The sequence below is a fragment of the Curcuma longa genome, chromosome 16 (assembly GCF_044706935.1).
Source record: "Curcuma longa cultivar G26 ecotype Majalengka, Jawa Barat chromosome 16, ITB_CL_G26_1.1, whole genome shotgun sequence".
Classification (NCBI taxonomy): Eukaryota; Viridiplantae; Streptophyta; class Magnoliopsida; order Zingiberales; family Zingiberaceae; genus Curcuma; species Curcuma longa.
Genome location: NC_133876.1, coordinates 11,191,751 through 11,210,889, shown reverse-complemented (window position 1 = coordinate 11,210,889; position 19,139 = coordinate 11,191,751). Strand labels below are relative to the sequence as shown.

The following is a 19,139-nucleotide window of genomic DNA, read 5'->3' as shown; positions in this document are numbered from 1 at the left end:
GATCCCTTTGTAAAATGACAATTGTCCACAAATACATTATTCGATAATATTTTCTATATCACATATATTAAATCCTGAACCAATCGATCAATTATATAAACAGGATAAATCCACGTTGTAGCAGTTATGAAACTATAACTGTTACAACATCATATTATTGTAATTATGATTTAGTAGCTGGTACAATATGAATGTTGTTGAACAAAATAAATTCAAATGGTAACAACTACAAAGTTATAATTGCTACAATATAAATATTAGATGAATATATTATATTTGTATTATGATAATTATGAAATCGTAACTACTATAACATAAATGTTATTAAATAGGTTAAATATACATTGTAATAGTTATGAAATTATAACTATTATAATTTAAATATTATTGAACAGGTTAAAGTTCATCCAAACGATTCAAAGTTTAAATTTGAAATCGATATGTTAAAAAATCAATATTAATCTATCAAAAAAATCAAAATTAACTAAATAGTGCACTTAAAGGATAAATTGTATAATTTTATAAAATGTTGATAGAAACAAAAAAACGTGCTTCGTGATTAATTCCAATAAAAAAAGACGCCTTTTGATTATTATTATTATTATTAAATCTTTGATAAGCACGATGTTTCTTTCTTTATTTTTTTCTTTTCATTCGATCCAATAAATAAGACAGGAGAAGAAAATAAACGAAAGGAATATATAATATTTTTTTTCTTTCTTAATATTATTTTTGTTGGCTTGCCAGTCAAACACGCAATCGCTTTGTGTTTTAAAATCTAAAAGTTTAATTTAATTAATTAGATCATTCTAATTTATGAGATTCATTAAAAGGTCAACTCAAAACTAGTTGACCTCGTGAGCAAACAACCATGATTAAGGGTTTATTAATGCACAAGATCTACTCTATGCAATAAAATATAAAGCAATATATTCTAAATTGTAGGTTTATAACTAAATAAGAATACTTATTAAGATAGGAGAGGATGAAGTAATCGAAAATTTTAAATGTTTAAAATTATTTTTATAAAAGATAGAGAGATCAAGAAAGATGTCTTACATAGAATACAAACATGATGATTAAAATGGAAGAGAACATTAGACATTTTGTGTAATTGTAAAGTATATCTAAAATTTAAAAAAAAATAATAAAATAAGAATTAGATATGCTATGTTATATGAAATTGAATATTGGACTATGACTTTAGCTCATAAATATAAGATGAGAGTTGCAAAGATGAGAATATTAAAGTGGATATACGGACATATAAAAATAGATATAATAAAGAATAAAAATTAAAAAGAAAATCGAGTTCCACCTATTGAGAAAAATTTTAAGAGACATTTAAGAGGATACGACTATGTATTTACTCAATCAATAAATACGCTAATTAGACGATGCAAAACTATAATAAATGTGCACAATAAACAAGCAAAAGGAAGATTAACAAATTAATTAGTAATAATAAAATAAATTAAATATATTTAAATATAAATAATAATATAATAGGGGATAGAATTCAATGACATATAATTAATCTCATATGAGAGATAAGACTTAATTGTTATTGTATGCTTCTAACTAAATAAATAAAAAATACTATATGAACATAAAATATGATTTTATCATATGCAATGAGATTTGTATGACTAATAAATTATTGATCAATTTGTTTAGCTCATTGGATTTGAATGACTAGACTAATCCACTTTTTTATTTAAAAAAATCACATGAATGAGATGTGCACCTAATCTCCTATAAATATTTTAAAATTTTACTAAAAATTCACATAAATATTTTTTAAGCAAAACTTCATGATTAGCGTACGACTTAAATGCGATTGCTTTCAAGGATCAATTAAATTATTTAGTGACAACACAAATTGTCAAATTGCAATTTTTTGATAATACAAAAATATACAAATTTTTTTTAATCAAAATATTTAATTTTTACGATGTAATTAATCTTAAAGATAATCAATCCGATCTTATAAAAAAATTTCATATATCATTCAGATAGATTGAGAAACATACTTAAATTTTAATGGACGAGACAATATATAATTTTTTAAAATTTTTTAAATATAATATAATTTGAGTGAGATTTATCCTGATTACTTAGAAAATTCAGTTCAAATCTTACCAACTTATCATAAGATAGGGGCATAATTTTATAATTTTCGGGACATAGTTGAGTTGGTTATAACGGAATAAACTTATTGAAATGTGCAAGAGTCGAATCTCGAAGAAGCTGAGATAATGTCCTCATCCATTATGGTCAATTGCAGTTTTTCAATTTACCTCTTCATAAATGATCATGGGATTAACCGACCGAGTAAGCATAATTTTATACATTAATATATTTAATTAAAATATACTTTCAACCAAATTTAGATAATATCCAACCGGGGACCTAACTCACTTTCCGTAAAAGTTGACGTTGACATGTTGAGCGAAAGATTTTTTTTTTCTAGAAACGTTATCGAGAACTTAGTCAACAATTTGACGACACATGTATTTATTTTGGCATACTCTTATGTTAACTTGTGAGATATCAATTCAAAATAAATAAAAATAAAAAGGACACAAATTAAAAGAACATTTTTATTATCCTTATTCAAAACAAAAAGTCAAAACATTGCACCTAACATATTTTTTATTTCAAAAATATTTTTATTTTAATATTATTATAACCACTACAATCATAACTATTATATATTAAAATAAATCAACTTAAATTTAATCAAAATTATTCCATATAAAATGCTTTTATATTTAAATACTTTTTATTAATTTAGTCAAAATTATTTTAACTTAGTCAAAATCAATTCAGAAATGATTTTGATGAGATTTAAATAAATTTAACCAATTACATAAGAGTATTTTAATAAAATAATTTCTATATATAATAATTGTGATCAAAATGGAGTAATTTTATTCTAAGGTTATTTTTTGAATGAGAAATATAAATTATTTTGATATCATTTTAATAAAAATATTAGATTCAATGTCCTTTTAATTTTTATCTTAAAAATATTAGATTAGAGCATTTGTATGTATATTTATGGGTTGAACACAACCCAATTAAGCCGGACTCTTAGGAGTTATCTGATTTTTTGAATTTACTTAATAGGCGAAATATAGGATCGGATTGTCTATCCCAAGATTACTCCATAAGCGTATCGGATCCCATCAGAATTCCAAAATTAAACATGTTTGAAAGAGAACATTACTAAGATGGGTGATCCTTGGGAAGTCATTGTATTGCACCTACTCTTTATATTTATTTACATTTTGCCCCTTGGGACATGGTAGGTGGTAATGGTAGACAAGACAGTATTTTTTTCCCAAGTAACAAGGTTCAAAATCATATAACACATGCTTACAGTATTTGAATAACTAGTAACGTTGAAATGTCACATCAAAAGCTATCTCACTTCTTGGATTTATTTGATAGGCGGAATGTTGAGTCGGACTGTCCATCTTAAAATTAATCTGTGTAAACTGAATATCTTTCAAGGAAAGATTGGTCCTTTGTAAAAATATCATGCAATCCTTTGAATGATCGTATTGATTTTCATTTAACTTTTTTTTTGAATGAAGTATTGATGAATTTCTATGGACTTTGTTATGTCATGTTGAACTATAAGTTGCTAGCGATTTCTACTTTACCTTTGTTATCACAAAAGTAAGAAAGAAATCTTAGGTTAGAGCAAATCTTGGATATCTCTCACAATATTCTATTAAAGAGTCTAGAATCTTATATTTTAATTATTTTTAAATTAATATAATTTTCAAATTGATTTTTCTATATGAGATTATTTTGGTTGGCTTTATTCATTTCGTTCCTAACTTCTAGATGATTTAATAGGTCAATTTTGATACGGCATCAATTGAGCTAATAAAAAATACGCATCTTTAATAAATAAAAATCTCTATTAAAATTAATATATTTTATTTATTTAAAATATTTATTCTAGTAAAGAGTCTAGAATCTTAGATTTTAATTATTTTTGAATTAATATAATTTTCAAATTGATTTTTCTATGGGAGATTATTTTGATGGGCTCTATTCATTTCGTTCCTAACTTCTAGATGATTTAACACGCCAATTTTAATGCTGCATCAATTGAGCCACGTTGATGCCTAAAATATATCTTAGTTCACGTGCACCTTTTAATTCAAATCTAGCTGATTTTGGAAATCTATCAGTGTTTTAGTGAATTGTTAATATTATAAAATTTTCTAATAAGTGTAATGTGCTTTATATAAGGTTATAACTCTCGCTACCTAACCAGTCTGTTCCATCATCATCGTATCATAATCCTGAGCATCCATATGTATCATTAATATTAATCTTCAATGACAGTTATATGTTCTTAGTTTGAGGGCCAATCCTTTTTTTTCCGAAGTGATTTATCCCAAGTGGTAAGTATGGAGACATGATTCGAGTACTCTTAGCAACATGTACTTGTTGACTGAAGTGTTGTTTCACAGTAGTTCTTATCAACATATAATTGTGCGTCAAAAAATCTCTTACAGGAGTTTTCTGACTATGAAGTCGTTTTAGTAGAGGAGCCGATCACTATAAAAAGTTTACCAAGATAATTTTTTTGCCCCCGGGACATAGCTGAGTTAGTTACGACGGAGCAGACTTACAGAAGAGGACAAGGGTTCGAATCTCGACAAAGTCAGACAATACTCTCATCCGTCGTGACTAACTGTAGTTTCTTGATTTACCTCCTCATAGATGGTCGTGAGACCGATCGTGTATGGCCGCTGGGGTGATGAATTCCACCTTTTGCATAAGAGGACCAATCTTTTTCTTAATTTAGCAATTGCAATTTCTCGGCATAGTTGAGTTGATTACGACGAAGAAGAGTTGTTGAAGTGGACAAAGAGTCAAATTTCGAAAAGCCGAGGTAATGTCTTCCTTTATCATGGCCAACTGAAATTTTTCGATTTATCTCACAGATCATAGATGATCGTGTGGGATCACTGAGGTGGTAGATTCTACCTTTTACTAAAGAGGATCAATCTTGTGAAATTGAAAAAAATATTTTTTTTCGTAGTGAAATTAAATTTCACAATCTTTAGATGATCATCAGACGGATCATATGAGCTAACTCTTTTATCTATAGCAAACGAGCATAATTATAAAGTCGTCATTTTTTCCGCTGGTAGTCTTTTGAAAGCCACAAGGGAGACAATTGGATAAAGTAGAATGCAAATTGTCTATGCCACTTAAAATATGTGGTGATAATGAATGCAATAGAGACTTGTAAAGGTAACTGATTGGACTGAATTAATTCAAAATTTTAATTTGATTTATTTAGAAATTTATTTATTTATTTTTTTAAAAAATATTGATTATTTTGATTAAATTAGTTAGGTTTCAATTTTGAATTTTAAAAATCATTTATTAAAAATAAAAATTTTTTATTTTTTAAAAATTAATTTTTTTTGTATTATCTATATTTTTATATGATTAATTAGGTAAAACATCCACCTCATAGCATCAATGTTAATTTATCGAAGAAGAAATTTTTTTATTCTTATGTATGATTGTCTTTCAAATAATTGAAATAGATATGCTTATATGATAATTTTAGTTTTCAAATAATTGAAAACAAGATATGCAATAATTTTCTAATCCAATCCAAGACTATTTGAAGATCTCTAATTTCTTAGAGTGAAATCAAGAGGAAATTATCATGAATACCTATGAAATGTTGACTAGTGCATCTAGTTCTAGAATATGATGTTAGCAAATCATCACATAATTCGAGTAAAATGTTATTAAGAAAAATGATAAATCCCAGTCAGTCTCATGGACTCAATCCCTAGGAGTGGCCGGTCCGGTCCCACGAAAGTTTCCCATCGACCACCAGGGTAAATCGGGAAGCGCATACGACGGCCAATCCAAATGCCCAGCATCCTTTGATTGCATTTTCCATTTGGAAGAAAATTCTTGTAAATACGCCGTAGCTGAAAATCGAACCGTGGGTCCCTGAGTCACAATCCGAATGTCTTACCGTTGCACCAGTGCCCCGGGGACGAGTAAAATGTTATTAAGAAACATATATATTATTATTATGATGAATGATTCTACAAGCATTTAATAAAATAAGTTTATACTCAGGGGACAGGGCGGCAGCAGAAGTTCAATAGACTAACCAAGCACTTAGGGATGATAATTGTTTTTAAATTTGATAGTGGACCTAATATTTGACACGAATAGAAAAGAATATAGAAGAATTTTTTTAGATCTGATTAAATAATCGAGTGACGCCGGATGGGATAGCGATTATCTCGGAGATAATATTAAATCTGTTGGTTCGACTACGATCGCTGAAAATAATCTTCTAAAATATGTTAATTCGGAAGAATAACACGAAATAGGGAAATAAACGATATTATCAAAATTATTATTAAACCAAAATTTCTTCTCCCCAAATATCAACTCATAAGATGTTTATATAGACTCAAACCTTAAGAAAGATTTTTAATAAAAAGAAATATTTCTTAATCGACTCGAAATACTAAAAAACCTAAACGGACTCCAAATATAAAATCATAAGAAAATTTCTTAACAGACTCGATCTTAAAAATCTTTAAAAAATAAAACTTTTCAAAACTACTTTAAATACCAAAAATTTTAAAAAATACTAAAAATAAAAATTATCAAAACTAATAATAAAATCTTCAAATTCTCCTGCATTAGTCACCCCAGGTTGAAAAGAACTTGTCCTCGAGTTCATAGAAGTATTATCAACATCCTCTAAATACGAACTCAAATGTTTCACATTAAAAACGTCAAAAGTCTTCAAATGACTCAGAAGGCGCAACCTGTATGTATTGTCATTGATCTTCTACAGTATCTCACACGGCCCAATCTTTAGATCTTCCTGCATCAGTCGCCCCAAATTGAAAGAACTCATCCTCGAGTTTAGAGTAGTGTCTGGTGATCGCCCAGGAAGAAGATCATTTGATATCAATTCGGCAAAATCTTCTAGTAGTTGTTGGACTTCAGGAATCCTTGTTGATCTGCTCATGAGTATAACATCAGGAGGCCACGCCCCAAATTGAAAGAACTCATCCTCGAATTTAGAGTAGTGTCTGGTGGTCGCCTAGGAAGAAGATCATCTGATATCAATTCGGCAAAATCTTCTAGTAGTTGTTGGACTTCAGGAATCCTTGTCGATCTGCTCATGAGTATAACATCAAGAGGCCACGGATTGATCATCTTCCTTGTCGATAGTCTCAATCATCCTTTTTCAAGACCCAAAAGGGAGGTTGGTAGCCTTCGAGCTCTTCTTGTCACAGCTCGGAGGGGAATATAATTGTATCAGAAGACATGAACGAATCATGTTGCTAGATGCTACTGTATCAGACGACCCAAGTTGAAAAGAACTCATCCTCAAGTTCAGGATAGTGTCTTCAGAATAAAAAATCTTTAAGTGCTGATGAATCAAAAGTCGTCGTATAAGTGGTGGAATGGGAGGAAGATCTTCTAATATTAACTCAGTCAAATCTCTAGGCGGTTGTTGTACTTCTAATAGAACATAAACTGTATCCTTAGATATCCTGTCATCTAAAATCTCACAATAATTATCATAAAATACCTCGTCATACACTGGCTCCTAATTGACTCGGTCTCGTCTTCATCATAAATTGGATCACCGACTATTTCAATCTTGTCGTCCATATCTTTCTCAAGAAAAATTGTATCCAAGTAAACAGAAAAGAACTTATGACCTTTAAGATTTTGGGCACTACGGTCATAGTGTGAGGCTTCCTTATCTGGAACTTGCCTATCATGATCTTGACCACGTACCTCACGATCTTTAAGATCCTGCGCCGTTAGCTGGAACTCGATCTTATTTTCTTCATGCTGAATGAATTGAGATGTCGAATCAATGCAAGGTGAGACGATGGAGATTTGGACTTCGTTGATAGATGAACCATGCTGCTGATTGTCATCGGACATTTGATCTTCGATCAATGCTTCGTCTAGGTCTATCTCCTCTTCGTCAACATTGTCATAAACTGGATAACCAATTATTTCGATCTTGTCGTTATCTTCACCGCCTCCTATGATTGGACGATCGGAAGAGTAGGACTAATCATATTTGATGTTGTCGAGTTCTGCATCTTCATGGTTGTCCTCTGCCATAGGAGGAAGGCGGTATGTAGAGGTGCTGTGGAGTTGGCGTTCTCTTGAAATTGTAGGTGGTGGGGCGGTTGATCTCGAATTTCTCAAAACCAAACTTGTGCTTCGACATCTCTTCTCGATTGAAAATTAATGAATTTTCAAAAGGAGAATCAAAGAACTTACGACTTTTATGATCTTGCGCCTCTAGACGCTGGAATAACTTTGCGACATGTCTTTATAGATCTTGAAGTATCTCATCTCGAGTGCTATGATCATAGTGCGAGGCTTCTTCAGACGGAACCTGCCTATCACGACCTCGATCACGACCTCGATCCATCGGATCTAAGAGCTGACTTCTACGATCTTGTGCTGTTAGACATTGGTATAACTTTGTAACTTGCCTCTGTAGATCAAGAATCTCGTCTTGCGTGTAACGTTCACGGTGTGAGATTTCCTCTGTTGAAACTTGTTTGTCACGACCACGATAACCACCATGACAACGATCCATCGGATCTGAAATCTCTGATACCAATTGACGTCGGGTGGGATAACGATTATCTCGGGAGCAATATTGAATCCGTGGGTTCGATACGAACACCGAAAACAATCTTCTAAAACCTGTTAATTCAGAAGAATAACAAGAGATAGGGAAATAAACGGCATTGCCAAAATTATTATTAAACCAAAACTTCTTCTCCCCTAAACATCAACTCATAAGATATTTATATAGACTTAAACCTTAAGAAAGATTCCTAATAAAAATAAAAATTTCTTAATAAACTCAAAATACTAAAAAACCTAAACGGACTCCAAATATAAAATCCTAAAAAAATTTTTTAACATACTCAATCCTAAAAATCTTTAAAAAATAAAACTTTTTAAAACTACTCTAAATAAAAGAAATTTAAAAATTACTAAAAATAAAAATTATTAAAATTAATAATAAAAATCTTTAAATTTTTTTTACATCATCGAGTAATTAAGTATTGAAATTTCCGTGTTTGGGTGGAGATTGGTATGATAAAAAAATGTAAAAGAAGATGTACCAATTGAAATAAATAAATAAACCTAATGTAAGTTTTGCAAAAAGAAAAAGTTTCCGGTGAATTAATAAATAAATTTCTTCAGCAGATTAGATCGGTCACCTTCAAAATTAGTCAACGTAAATTGGATATCTAATGTCAATTGAAAAAATTAAAATGCATTTCTTTTTGATTTTTTTTATAAAAAAAATATCTCACCTATCGATCCCTTTGTCGACACAGTTATCCTCAAATACATTGTTCGATAATATTTTCTCTACCACACGTATTAAATTTTGAACTAATATCGATTAATTATATAAATAGCTAGGATAAGTCTGCATTGTAACAATTATGAAATCGTAACTGTTACAATGTCATATTATAGTAATTATTATTTTATAATTGATATAATATGAATATTATTGAATAAAATAAATTTAAATTGTAGCAACTAAAAAAAATACTATTATTACTATTGAATCTTTGATAAGTACAATATTTCTTTTTTTATTTTTCTTTTCATTCGATCCAATAAATAAGATAGGAGAATTAAGAAAGTAAACGAAAGGAATATATTATATATATTTTTTCTTTTTAAAAATTATATATTTTTGTTGCCTTGCCCGTCAAACACGCAATCGCTTTGTGTTTTAAAATCTAAAAGTTTAATTTAATGAATTAGATCATTCTAATTTATGAGATTCATTAAAAGGTCAACTCAAAACTATAGATGACAGCGTGAGCAAACAGCCATGATTAAGGGTTTATTAATGCACAAGATCTATTCTATGCAATAAAATATAAACTAATATTCTAAATTGTAATTTCATAACTAAATACGAATACTTATTTTATATATTAACATAGAAGATACGCAATCAAAAATTTTAAGTACTTAAAATTATTTTTTAAAAGATAGAAGGATTGAGAGATGTCTTAAATGAGAGCAAGATGATTAAAATAGAGGAGAATATAAAATGTTTTATATAATTGTAAGTACTTTTAAAATTTAAAAGAAAATTTTATAAAATGACAGTTAGATTGACTATATTATATGGAATTGAATATTGGGCTATGACTCGAATGCATGAACAAAAGATAAAAATTATAAAAATAAAGATATAAAGATGGATGTAATGACAGATAGATATAATAAAAAATAAAAATATTTAAAAAAATTGAAATTGTACTTATGAAGGGAAAACTTTTGGAGACATATTTAAGATTGTACGAATATATATTTACTCGATCAATAATATTTCAGTTAGTATTAGTACCAATGAAATCAATATATTTCCACAATAGTATGATATTGTCCACTTTGGACCTAAGTTCTCATGATTTTATTTTTGGGCTCAACTCAAAAGATCTCATTCCAATGAAGATATCTTCCATCTTATATACCTATGATTTTTTTTATGTATTTTTAATATGAAACTTTAATTGTATTTCAATAGTTAAACGATTTAAAACTATGATAAATATGTATATTCCACAATGATGATATATAGGAGATATAATTCAATGACGTATAGACGTATAAGGATGATATAATTCATCCAACCTCATGAGATAAACTTAAGTAGTAATTATTGTTGTGTGCTCATAATTAAATAAATAAAAAATATTATATGAACATAAAATATGATTTGATATGCAATGAGGTTTGCATGACTAATAAATTATTAATCAATTTGTTTAGCCCATTGGATTAGCATGACTAGACTAATCGACTTTTTTATTAAAAAATTCACAAATATCCTCTAAATATTTTAAAATTTTACTAAAAATTCACATAAATATTTTTTAAGCAAAACGTCATGATTAGTGTACGACTTAAATGCGATTGCTTGCAAGGATCAATTAAATTATTTAGTGGCAACACAAATGGTCAAATTACAATTTTTTGATACTACAAAAATATGTAAACTTTTTTAATCAAGATATCTAGTTTTTATAATTTAATTAATCTTAAATTATCAATTCGATCCTATAAAAATTTTTTACATACCACTAGAATAAATCAAGATAAATCGAAATCGAGAAGCGTAGATGAGTCTCAGTGGACGATCCAACATAATAATTTTTTCAAACTCCCTAAATGTAATGTAACTTGAGTGAGATTTGAATCCTGATTAGGAAATCAATCTAGAGTCTTACATGTAGGAATCTTTTTTGAAAAATAACAAATAAATACAGCAGAATAAAATCGATCCCTTTAGAGATCCATGTGAATATAATATACATGTTTGATCGAGTTGTTGCCCTTATTGTGCAGTGATCATCCATCAAATGCATAAAATTGACCTCTTGTACTCATCCAATGATTACAAAAAATCATTCATTGAATACCAATGAATACAAAGAGTTATCTAATGAATATAAAATTTTTTTACCTTTTGCTCTCCTTTTTATTAATATTTTATTAATCTTTATTAATGATATTAATCCTCTTTAGTGGTTGTGTCTAATTCAAATTAAACCCAATCTAATAATATAATAGTTGGATTCATTTGAGTCTAACTTGGATTAAACTTAACCTTTTAATCTTATAGTCCATCATATTTTAGTCAAACTAAAATATACTCATTTACAAATCAATATGTCTACAATCTTCCACTATCAATTCAACCAATTGATATGTAAATTACAATCTAATACCCTAAATCAAAATATCTCCACAATGGTATGATATTATCTACTTTGAGTTTAAACCTCATGATTTTATTTTTGGGTTCAACCCAAAAAGTCTCATACCAATGGAAATATCTTCCATCTTATAAATCCATGATCTTTTTCATGTTTTTCCAATGTGGAACTTTGATTGTATCCCAACAATTCTCCTCTCAAAATAAATGACCACTGGGAGCCCCCTATCATGGTCCGGGTCCGAACTCCCCATACTAGGAGCCCCTTACTATTATCCTCATGGCTCATGGTTCGGGTTCGAACTCTCCTTACTGGGAGTCCCCCTACCATTATCCTCATGGTCCGGATCTGAACTCCCCCTACTGGGAGTCCCTCTACCATTATCCTCATGGTCCGAGTCCGAACTCCCCTACTAGGAGCCCCCTACCATTATCTCTATGGTCCGGGCCTCCCCTACCTCCTTCAATTTTCCTGAGGGTTTGCACATAACTCTATATAGACCATGACTTTGATACCACTTGTTAGTATCGATGAATAAAAATATTTTCACAATGGTATGTGTCCACTTTGGGCCTAAGTCCTTATGGTTTTGCTTTTGAACTCAACCCAAAATACCTTATATCAAGGAAAATATCTTTCATCTTATAAATACATGATTTTTTTTTCATGTATTTTCAATGTAGGATTTTGATTATATCCTAACAAAAATATGATATAAATAGTTTTTTATCAATCATCTCATAATTGACTCTAGGACGAATACTAACATTACTATCGTATCGTGGCTGGGGGCGTAATTTTATACATTAATATATTAAATTAAAAAGAGACTTTCCACGATAATATCCAACCAGGGATCCAAACTCATTTTCTGTAAAAGTTGACATTAACTTGTTGGCCCCCGGGGCATAGTTGAGTTGGTTACGACGGAGTAAAGTTGCTGAAGAGGACAAGGGTTCGAATCTCAATGAAGCTGAGACAATGCCCTCCTTCGTCGTGGTCAACTGCATTTTCTCGATTTACCTCCTCACATATTGATCATGGGGCCGACCGTGTGGGACTGCTGGGTGGCAGATTCCACCGTGTGAGCAATTAATTCAAAAAAATAAAAAAAAATAAAAATTAAAAAGAACATTTTTATCATTCTTATATATCTAAATAAAAAAGTCAAAACATTGAACCTAACATATTTCTTATTCCAAAAATATTTTTATTTTAATATTATTATAACAACTACCACGATAACTATTATATATTAAAATAAATTAACTTAAATTTAATCAAAATTATTACATATAAAATATTTTTATATTCAAATATTTTCTATTAATTTAGTTAACATTATTTTAACTTAGTCAAAATTAATTTAAAACTGATTTTGATAAGATTTAAATAAATTTAACCAATTTGATAAGATTATTTTAATAAAATAATTTCTATATATACTAATTGTGATGGACTAATTTTATTCTAAGGATATTTTTCGAATGAGAAATATAAATTGTTTCAATATCATTTTAATAAAAATATTAGATTCAATGTCCTTCTAATTTTTGTCTAAAAAATATTAGATTAGAGCGTTTGTGTGTATATTTATGGGTCGAACACAACCCAACTAAGCCTGACTCTCAAGAGTTATCTTGCTTCTTGAATTTACTTAATAGGCAGAATGTATGATCAGATCATCCATCCCAAAATTGTTATATTTGGGAGGTGTCCTAAGGCAATCGCCTTATGATTATAATTTGTATTGAATAAATTCACTGTTTAAGTGCATATTTTATATGTTTGATTGGATCTTAGACTTGTTCACTGAATGTCCACAATACATTTCATAGCATGAGAGAATTTGTGATACGATCACAAACTGTGAGTTTCTCTACATGTGTAATTATGAAAGTATTGAAACTTTCCCTAGTCGATGAATTGATGAACACGGACGTCATCAATTCTGTTGAGACTAGCACGTTTATACTCCTTGGTTTACCAAGCAGTAGCTCTCACTAGCTGGAGACATTGGATGTTGAGGGTTAAACGTGGATGCTAGTTAAAGGTAGCTAGTTCATTGGAGTGACCTGCCGTGAGACTTCATGTGGTTTCCTTTTATGTCAATGAAGTTCTCAGTGAAGCTTAAGTGCGAGTTTCCTTAGACTTGCGGTATTCAAGTCACCCTGGTCGCGGAAGCTTATACTTTAACATCTTAAGTAAGCATCTCCAAGGAGGTGTGGACCCGAGATGATTGAGTATGAGTTGAAGTGCCCGAAGGTGTTTGAATAGCCCACAGAGGATTCACCGCTCTTTATAAAAGAGACGTATACCCTACGGCCGCTTGTTTGGATTGTTACTGAAAGTCTTTGGCCAAAGCAACACGTATTCTTGAACACGTGTACAAGTAACTCGAATCCTCAGAACAAGGAAGTAAACTTGGGCTAGGTGTGACGTAGTCAGCCTAGTGTGGACTGACACACACAGACCATGTCCTGAACCAAGCGGGTATAAGACGGTGAAAGGAACGAGGCACGTTTCAGTAAAGCTGCTGAAGGGTTTAGAAACTGTTCTGAAATCAGTTATTGATTTTCCGGTCAATTGGGGATCATGATGTACTACTAGGTACCACTCATGATCGATTCGAAATTAGGAGTTAATTTCGGACGACCAACATAACCGGGAACCTATTGGGTCACACGCATTACAAGTTTGAAAGGACTTAAAACGAGTTTGGGGATTAGATTCTCAGAACAGAAGAAATCCGGTTAGACCGGACAAAGGCAAATGATGGATTCTATCTTATGAAGATAGATTAATCGAAATCGGAAATGATCTAGTTGTTGAACCGGATAAACCGATTTTGAACCAAAGATTGAACCAACTCGGTTTGGTTCGTGTTGGAATGCATTTTAGCAAAACGGAAGGCATGACGGGCTTCGTCTTGAGAAGACGAAACAAACGAAACGTGTTTGGGTTAAATCGGAGTTCATTTGGCTAGTCAATTAAAAGTTTTGGTTGTGAACCAAGTTGAACCAAACCAAATGACATTGAACCCGGTTCAATTGGAAAACCTAAAACCATGGTTTATGGAAAAACCGGTTCATCCCTTTTGCCCTTTTCTCCCTCACGCGTCTTCACCGCTTCCTCCTTCTCGCCGACGCCAGCTGCAAAGAAGGAAAGAAATGAGGGGTGGCCGGATCTTGAGCAAACAAGGAAAGGGATTATCTTCTCCATCCTTCACGCGCACAAATCAGGAAGAAAACATCTTGATAGCTGCTGATGGCACGGTAGAAAGGAAGTGATTCGATCCTTTCCAAAACTCACCGGTAAGAAAAGGAAAGCTTGGGTGGCCGGCGTATCCTAGGATTTGATCCTAGCTCTTTAAAGGAGGGGACGCCGACTGGTTTGGAAGGTGAAAAAACTTCTGTTACTACCTCCTTTTAGCCGCCCCTTCCTTGCCCCTGTTTTCGGTTCGTTCACGCGAGGAAGAGCAAGCTTGCTGTTCGGGTTTTTGTTTTCTGCTCGCCGGAAAACCCCCTTGCTGCCGGAGCTTCCTGTTAAGCTCTGTCCGTTTGCTGCCAACTGCTCTCTGCCGGCCTTGCTTGCTGCCACTGGTCCAGCCTGCTGCTGCCGGCCAAGTTTCTGTTGCAGCCGATCAAGAGCCATCGTGCCTTTGAAGATCACCGGAAATCAGATTACCGGCGATCGTTAGAAAACCCCGGAAACGAAAGCAACGTGTGTTGTTGCGCGTTTCCGATTTTAGGGTATTCTTCTGTATCGACCGTTGTTGATTTACGGCTAGTGACGTAACCAACAACGCGACTCGTGCTCAAGAAGCTGTCCCGACAAACTTGGCGTGGATCACCGATAGAGCAACTCAACGGTTCATGCCCTTTCCGCTCAGAGTCATACAACAGGTATACCTAGAATACAACGACGGAGCGTCGTTATGGCTGGACTGGGCTGTAGCCCAGTCCATCTTCAAAAAAAAAATTGAAGCCCTAGTCTCTGACCTCTCTAAGCCTAAGCCCATTGAGAAATCTGCTTCCAGACCCCCCATCCTTGGCCTTGCGCGCGGAGTGCCGACTGCAGCACCAAGCCTGAAGCCACCACTCTCAGTTCTCTTCTCACCACACCAGCAGGCAGCACGGCTGCGTCAAATTTCTGGGCGTCAATTGCAGAGCAGTGCTCTGCAATTTCTGGGCGTTCCGAAGTGCTCTTGCGATTGCCGACGGCCCGACTGCTGCATCTCGAGTTTTCAATTTCAGTTTTCAATTTCAGTGAAATGAGTTCCGATGCCAATTATAAGGTATGAATATGAATTCTTCTGGGTTCAGTTCAGTTCAAATTCAAAGCCATGCTATGCTGTTCCGATTCTTGTATGTTATCTGTTGATTACCATTTTGATTTTTTAGTATGAATTTTCAGGGAAAAAAGAAGAGAACTCGAAGTCTATTGTCTTATTTTAGTTCTACAAATACCACAGAAGATGCAAATGGACATGGGATTGGGAGTTCTTCAATTCCCTCATTTGATGATAATGAAATCACTCCTGGAAGTGGAATCGGCGATGGTAATAGAGAGGCAGAGGATTCTGAGATGGAAGAAAGAGTCCGACCCCGAGTAGAAGCAGTATTTTATGATGGTGTAGAGAAATTAGAAAGAGATCCTAGTTTAAGGCCGCAAATATGGGAGTATCCGGTTAGTCAAAGAGATGAAGTTCGAAGAGCATACATTATGTTAGGACCAATGCAGCCGAAGTTGGAAAAAAATCAATATAAGCCAGTTTTTGATGGACATCAATTCAGACGTTTTCAATATGCTTGGTTTAAGAAATTTCCTTTGTGGTTGGAGTATTCGGTGACAACCGGTTGTGCATATTGTTTCATTTGCTATCTATTTGCTGAGAAAAATAAGGGGAAAGGTGCTTCTGATGTATTCATATCTGCAGGTTTCTCTGGATGGAAAAGAGTGAATAATGGGAAGCAGTGTGCATTTCTAAACCATGTAGGATCCGAGCCTTCTTCACATCATAATAATGCTCAGAGATCATATTATTCTTTGATGAATCAAGCAGGACATGTTGAAAGTGTTTTTCATAAACATAGTCAAGAAGAAAAGAAGAACAATCAGTTACGGCTGAAAGTGTCAATTGCAACTACAAGGTGGCTAGCATTACAAGGTTGTGCATTTCGAGGGAATGATGAAAGCAGTGAATCAAGTAACCGAGGTAACTTCCTTGAAATGATTAAGTTGCTAGCGGACTTTAATCCTGAGATTGATAAAGTTGTTTTACAGAATGCTCCAACAGTTTGTAAATATATTTCTCCGGATATTCAAAAAGAGATTCTTAGTATCTATGGATCATTAATACAAAAGCACATTCGTGATGAAGTAGGAGATTCAAAATTTTGTGTTATTCTTGATGAGACTTGTGATGTTGCAAAGCGTGAGCAGATGGCTTTGGTTTTGCGTTTTGTTGATGTGAATGGAGAATTACAAGAAAGATTCTTTGATTTGATTCATGTTGCAGATGCAAAAGCAGAAACTTTGAAAACCCATTTGCTTGAAGTTTTTTCTAAGCATTCTTTAAGAGTAGAGAATATCCGTGGGCAAGGTTACGATGGTGGAAGTAATATGAAGGGGAGATTGAATGGATTGCAAGCTCTTATACTTAGGGAAAATCCTTATGCATATTATATACACTGTTATGCTCATCGTCTACAACTTGCTCTAGTTGCAGCTTCGACTCATGTTATTCCAGTTGGAAAGTTTTTTAATCAATTAGGTTTTATCATTAATACAGTTGACTCATCTTCTAAACGACATGAGGAACTCCATGATTCTCAAGTTAGGAATTTGAATAATCTGTTTTCTCTCGGTGAGCTTGATTCAGGTCCTGGAAAAAATCAAATTACTACATTGCATCGTGCAGGAGATACAAGGTGGAGTTCTCACTTGGCTTCAATTCGTAGCATTTTGGAAATGTTTGATTCTGTAAGTTCAGTTCTCGGAAATATTGTTAGTGATTCTTCTTCAGGTTATCGACTTCGTATTGATGGTGATACAGCTCATGGCTATCTATATTCATTTGAGTTTGTATTTATCTTATGGTTGATGAAAGAAGTCTTGACAATTACTGATTTGCTATGTGAAGCTTTACAAAAAAAGCAGCAAGATCTAGTTAATGCTGTGCGCCTTGTGAAGTCAACTAGGCAAAGACTTCAGAGAATGAGAGATGAAGGATGGGATAAATTTTTTAATGAAGTGATAACATTTTGTGGCAATCATGGTGTCGATGTTCCAAATATGAATGATATTCATATTTTGCGTGGAGGGCGTCAACGTCATCAGGCTGATCAGTTTACTAATGAGCATTTTTATCGAGTTGAGATCTTTTTAGTTACTATTGATACACAAGTGCAGGAAATAGATCTCAAGTTCAATGATAAGGTGATGGATTTGTTAACATTGATGCTCATGCTTCTACCTACATGTGAGTCCTATCCTGTTGACATTTCCAAGGTATGTCAATGTGTTCAGAAGTATTATCCAGACGATTTCACTGCTCTAGAGATAGCGGCATTAGAGAATCAGTTGGAGCATTTTCTTATTGATATTTCAGATGATGATCATTTGAGGCAAGTGGAGACAATAACTGAATTGTCTCATAGTTTGGTGAAAACTGGAAGACATGTTGCTTATACTTTGATTTATAGATTACTTCATCTACTCATTACATTGCCAGTATCTACTGCAAGTGCTGAGCGTGTCTTCTCGGCTTTGAAGATTGTAAAAACAAGATTACGGAACAAGATTGAAGATGATTTTTTGAGGAATGCTTTGTTGGTGAATGTTGAGAAGGAGATTGCAAGGAAATTCAGCTATGATGACATTATTACTTGTTTTAAAAATATGAAATCTCGAAGAGCCGATTTGTAAAACTCGTATTTTGTATTTGAACTTGATATTCGACTGTATTTTGTTTTTGTTTGACTGGCAGCCCAGTCCCTAAATTTGGTCACGCTCCGCCACTGGTCGAACCAAGTAAATGCCAAAAATATAATATAAGGAAAGTTTAATATTCTTTCCATTCTTTTTCTTTCCGAAATAAGACTTCGCGATAAATTTTTATTTAAAATTATTTTAATAATTAATTTCTCATTTATTTAAAATTAAATATTCTAAAACTAATTTCACAAACCTTCTTTCTCTTATTGCTTCAGATCTCCCGTTTAATTCTGCAGGAAATTTTCAGTTTTATTTATTTATTTATTATTATTTATTTTATCTATGTTTACTTGGAAGGATGGAAAAAAAATT

General features: G+C 32.3%; 1 protein-coding gene across 1 annotated transcript; it reads left to right on the top strand.

Annotated features, from left to right (window-relative positions):
* The first annotated feature begins 15,703 nt into the window (after nt 1–15,703).
* LOC141847064 (uncharacterized) lies at nt 15,704–18,758 on the top strand. Its single transcript, XM_074735048.1, has 3 exons — nt 15,704–16,029; nt 16,126–16,195; nt 16,245–18,758. Exons 1-3 carry the CDS (start codon nt 15,704–15,706, stop codon nt 18,756–18,758), a joined length of 2,910 nt encoding a protein of 969 aa, XP_074591149.1.
* Nucleotides 18,759–19,139: the final 381 nt, after the last annotated feature.

Bases quoted from the DNA above. Each gene is read 5' to 3' on its own strand.
- LOC141847064 (XM_074735048.1), top strand. From the start codon at position 15,704: ATGCCCTTTCCGCTCAGAGTCATACAACAGGTATACCTAGAATACAAC. The intron at 16,030-16,125 runs GTGCTCTTGCGA...GCCAATTATAAG, and splicing joins CAATTTCTGGGCGTTCCGAA to GTATGAATATGAATTCTTCT. The intron at 16,196-16,244 runs GTATGTTATCTG...ATGAATTTTCAG, and splicing joins GCTATGCTGTTCCGATTCTT to GGAAAAAAGAAGAGAACTCG.